Genomic DNA, 5,574 nt, shown 5'->3' with positions numbered 1-5,574 from the left:
AGTAATATAGTAAGCTATTTTATAATTAACAAGCCGGTATCTAGTTTATAGTTTAGACAAAATTTATAAGGTTATCTGTAAAAAATGTCTTGTCATCTGAAAATAATTGCTAAAATTTGAATTAACCAAAATTTGAACAAACTCGTTTACCTTATTCTAGTGACTGAATCCCAATCTAACATGTAACAGCTGGTATTCTTTGGAACGGGGGTGTTGTTTACTTCTTGATCTCGTTGTGGCAACAGCAATCGGAAGCCATTGCGGTTACCATTGTGAACCTGTGATACAAAACATTAATCAAATCAAAAGTAGAACATTCAAACATAACAAACTTTGAAAATACTTAATACATGCCATATCGGGCCCAGTGTAGTAAAATAACAAAAAGTGAACGTAAATTACGAATTTATGAACGCGTCTGAAAATGAGTCAGGCAAAAAATTTGTTTGCCACCATGACTCAGCGTAAATGGCTTTTCATTAAAAATTACCCGGCAACGCATCTTTAAAATAGCCAGCGACGCTTTGGGCTTAAAAATCCATATATTGCCGACGCTACATCCACCCTCTGCATAGTGGACCCTAGGCATAATTAATCATCTTGCATTGGGTATATGAATGTTATGCACGGTATATAATAATAATGCACCGGGCTGTACCTAATTGTCTGTACTCTGTTGCATGCTGGGCCGCCGGCTATTGTTGTGGTATGTGGTCTTGCTCAGTTGCTCTGGATCACGTGTTTAGTCACTTTAGTATGCATCATGGAGAAGTCTTCTTGCTCTTGGCAGCATAATCATGGTACTTGTAAATTGTAATTACTTTATGACATTTAGTTCATTGCAGATCATCAGATGCAGTCAACTTAAAAGACAAATCTTTCACCAATAACCATACAAAATTATTTTTTTATGTTCTCAGAGGCATATCCTAATAGTAATAGTATTTCTAATTTGAAATTAAAATTGAACAGATTTTCCTAACTTGAAAAAAATTGATAGGAATTTTAATCATACTGAAACATAGTAGTAATTAGTAAACTAGTGATATACGTTTAGGCATCCAACAAAAAATGAAACAATAACAAATTTAGCCTACTGAAAAATCCCGATTTCTCCAACAAAACATCTACCTAACTCCAAGCAACACTGCAATGGCATATTTACCTGAACTCTGTCGAGCTCAGTTTCCATTTCACACTTTCAGCAACGATGACTAACAACTTGGTGGTGTTTGCGGGTTGTAGGTGAAGAAGACGCACGTTGACCGGACTAACAAGTAACAACTTAACATTGGGCCGCCTGACGAAGAGCACCACTGCCCTGGATGTAATGGACTATCATGATTCCTGCCTTGAGCCTTCCGGAACGGAACGTGGCCTTCAAGCCGTCCGTATCTAAGCCGTGGGTTGAACCAGCCCTCGGTCGAACGGCCACATGTCGAAGGACGATAAATTTTGAAACAGAACTATGCTATCGGAAACCTAACCTCAGATGCGGTGAACGTAAAATTACGTAATTTAACGATGCCCGGATGTCAGATTCGATCCGCGGCCGGGTGTTTTTTTTTATAATTTGATTTGAAGGCTTCGGGTATGCAGGTAGCACACCTCCCAGCCTGAGCACAACTGGGGGTTTTGGACACTTCACTTGACTTCTAGATCTCTTTACCTCCTAGCTAGCACTTTCACAGCCAGTGTGGCAGTAAATTGTGAAAAGAAAAATTAAAATTAGGCTTTTTTTTATTCACAGCCTGGTCACCATATTGCAGCTAAGCAGATATTGACCAAGGAGACGGATGGCAGCAGTGCGTTTCCTCATTGGGGCATCACCACCTCCAAGAGCTGAGGACAGCTCCCAGGGAAGAGACAGGCCCTCCAGTCTTGTGCGGAATTATCTTCGTTGGTTGATGAACAGCGTGCAGTGCAGGATGAGGTGTCTGATTGTGCCCTCTACATTACATTCTGGACAATTACTGGAGTTGGCTAAGTTGAATCTGGTCAGATGAGCGTTAACACCAGCATGTCCCAGGCGCAGACGTGACACAGCGCATTCAACGGAACGTGGTAGTGGTCCATAGTCCACATAGGATATCTCAGGTCCCAAGCTTCTTCGGAAGGTCCCCTTTTCTGTTTCTTGCACGTTGGCTGACCATTGGCGTGCCCACTCTTTAATGGTGAGTGACTTCAAGGTGCAGATCCACTCCTCGAAGCACAGTTGAGATCTTGCTGTGCGGTCGTTAGAATGTGCAAGGTTTGCTACCCTATCTGCCACCTCATTCCCACGGATCCCGATGTGTCCTCTGATCCAGCAAATTGCCACTTTTTCTAGTCCCTTGACAAGCATCAACTCCTGTATCTTGAAGACAATTTTGCGATATGAGTGCCCAGAAGAGTAGGATAAAAGCTGCAAAGCAGACCTTGAATCTGATAAAATCAAAACCGGCTCCTCCCTCATTGATGCATCCTCAGTGGCCAGCTGCATGGCTTTGTATATTGCAAACAGTTCAGCACCAAGGACTGTGTGCTCTCTTCTAAGTAACCAGCCAGTTGCCAATTGGGCTGACGGAACAAAAAGTCCAGCCGAAACTGACCCACCATCTGATTTGGATCCATCTGTATAAATTTGAACATGTTTTGGATAGTGTTCTAAGAGAAAATCAGAGAAACAGTTTTGGATAAGTTGATGTGGCATATTAATCAAGAAATTGTCTTGTATGTTAAGAAGTATGTTTGATGCAAGATCCACTTGAGGAGGGATTGGACTCATCAGAGGAGTTGCAGCACAACGAGTGAGTGTAAGGCCCAACTTTCGGAGGCTTTCCCGAGCTCTAGCAACAAAAGGAGTGTTACCATGAAGTCCCCTGTCTGAAAAACCCAGCATGTAGGGTACTTGATCCCCTGCAGGCGTGTGCAAATACCTTAATACCCATTTATTGTGCGCTCCATGAGTTTTCCCATGCAAGGGAGAAGAGTGATTGGTCGGTACCCTGTCACTTGCTCAGGAGGCTTTCCTGGTTTAGGAATAGGCACAACAATCCCATGCTTCCATGCATCAGGGACAAGCCCTGTGGCCGGGTGGTGCACGGCAGGTTGTATGCGAGGCCGGAGGAAGACTGCGCTCCCCTTAACATTCAGTGTTGCCAGGTTTTTTTTTCTCGGCGAGAATACCAGATTGCCTAGCTCAAAATACCAGAAATTTTATTGTTTAAAACGGACTAATACCTCCAAAATTAATAAAACTTTTAGGCAGAAATGTTGGTTATAAAAAGAAAAAAAAATTATCTTATGTACTGTGCATTTATCTAGCGGTAAACTTGCGGGTCCAAAAATGACGGGAAAGATTTAATCGCGCCGCTCTGCAGGTAATCTATATAGCTAATCCACGCCTACGCTGGAGGAAGTTCAAACTGCCAAGGTTTAACTTAATGCAGTAAATTTTCAGTAAGCCATAAAATACCAGTAAAATACCAGATTTAGGCAAATATACCAATATACCAGATCTAAAATATTCATACCAGACACCTTCTGAAGATACCAGATTTGTGAAATTTGGTATAGAAATATACCATCTGGCAACGCTGTTAACATTGAGCTAACAATTCAATTCCTCACTCAAGCCTGTTACGGACGGCTTGAAGTGTTGAAGGCTACGTTCCGGAAGGCAGGAATCATGATGGTCCGTTACATCCAGGGCAGTTGTGGTCTTCGGCAGGCGACCCGAAACGATTAAAAGTCTGAACCCGGACCCGGACCAAGGGACTAAAACTCGGACCCGGACAGGCCCGCCAGGCCGAGTTTACAAAAAAATGAAAGGCTCTGAAACGTTGAGAAAATTTGAAATTTTACACAGCAAATTTGAAATTTACTTAGAAAAATTTCGTCTAACCAGAACATAGGGTCTCGGACAAGTATATTTTTTGTACGAACTATTCGATAGAGAATGTTCTGAAACTTCCAGGAAATAAAAATAATTTTTATCGAATTCGTCTCATTTTACGTGTAAAAATTCATGGGAGGTCCGTGGGACCCCGAACCAAGTTCATAGAACCTGGACCCGGACTCTTGTATTTGAGTCACAGAAAAGTGCATTTTTCGATCGAACTGTTCGGTAGAGAATGTTTCGAAACGTCCAGAAAACATGAAGGCATTTTCATCCATTTTTTGGCAATTTACTTGGAAAATTTGTATGTCTGGCCCGGGAAACCCTGGACCCTGGTATTCGCATTTGGGTCACCGAAAACTGCCTTTTCCCCGGACCTGACACGAAATTTTTCTAAGTAAGTCGACAAAAAAATCGATACAAATGTTTTATGTTTTCTGAACGTTCCCGATCGACTAGTTCTATCGAAAAATGCACTTCTCTGTGACCCGAATACATGGGTCCGGATCCGGGTTTGAGTCCCTGGGTCCGATGTCCTCCGGATCTGACATGAAAATTTTCTAAGTAAAATGACAAAAATTCGCTTTTAATACTTCATATTTTCTGAACGTTTCAGAACATTCCCTATCGATTTGTTCGCTCGAAAAATGCACTACTCTGAGACCCTTATGTGCTGATCATACGAAATTGTTCAAAGTAAATTTTAAAATTTGCTAAAGTTTTCTAGACATTTCAGATGATTTGCAGCTTTTATTTTATGTGAGCCTGCTCCGGCAGACCGATCCGGGTTTCAGTCACTTGCTCCGAGTCCGGGTTTTCCCCCCAAAGAGTATCTTAGCTGACTACCTCTCTTCCAGGTTGCCGTCCTGCAAGTAATCTCGCGCACGAAGCAGGGCACGTGACAGACACAACTGAACAAACCATGCTACTTCCATACCATGCTACTTCCATGCCGGATATTTTTCATCATAGTAAATACTTCTTTAGTTAGAATACGGCACAGCATCAATTAAGTTATTCGCGGCTCTTAAATTATGCTAGCTGAATGTATATTCAGCTATTTTATTGCTGATGGTATAAAAATACCTTAGGGATAACTTAAGCAAAATTTATACAGGACTACCGACAAACATTTGCACTGTATCAGGCTATTTAGCATATGTTGTCTTTGTTCGGTCACTATTTAGAGAAATTACGTGAATTTCCATGAAATTAATGGCATGTGACACTTCCCAATAGAATAGTCGATCCAAACTCGAAGAGATTTAGTAGTTACGCAAAGACCACTCATTATCGTTCCCTGCAACCCTAAGTTGCAATGATTTCACGAGGATTTTTGACCCTTGGATGTTATCAAGTTTGTTAAGTGCATATGCCCTTCAATAATAAACACTTTCTCATTTTTTTCAACGAATTCCATACTTGCTAGAACAATTTTGCAATTTTAAGTTATAATGTTCGAAAAAAGATCATTAATAATAAAGTTCATTGTGACGTATACGTCGCAACTCGGTGTTCTTCCCATCATTTAAGCCGCTAGAAATTGTACCATTTTATTTCATAGTGTACTTACTTTTCATTTTGGCATAACATTAATTGTATTTGTGTTCAATCATACCTTTAGTAAATTTCAGGATTTGACCAATTGTTTCATTTCCTGTTTTCTTTAGCCACCCACCAAGTCTATAGTTGCA

At 41.0% G+C, this 5,574-nt stretch overlaps 1 protein-coding gene across 2 annotated transcripts in view; it reads right to left on the bottom strand.

The window, feature by feature from the left end:
* The window catches only part of LOC108680642 (transmembrane protein 169), a 30,949-nt gene extending 29,597 nt beyond the window's left edge, over positions 1-1,352 (bottom strand). For both annotated transcript variants that reach the window (XM_018169515.2, XM_018169516.2), the window contains exon 1: positions 1,166-1,352. In XM_018169515.2, coding sequence (XP_018025004.1) covers positions 1,166-1,192 — 27 coding nt within the window. In that variant the 5' untranslated portion in view covers positions 1,193-1,352. The remainder of the gene's footprint in view (positions 1-1,165) is intronic.
* Positions 1,353-5,574: the final 4,222 nt, after the last annotated feature.

The sequence above is a fragment of the Hyalella azteca genome, unplaced genomic scaffold (genome assembly GCF_000764305.2).
Source record: "Hyalella azteca isolate HAZT.00-mixed unplaced genomic scaffold, Hazt_2.0.2 contig11274, whole genome shotgun sequence".
NCBI classification, from domain to species: Eukaryota; Metazoa; Arthropoda; class Malacostraca; order Amphipoda; family Hyalellidae; genus Hyalella; species Hyalella azteca.
This window is presented reverse-complemented; position numbering and strand designations above follow the sequence as displayed.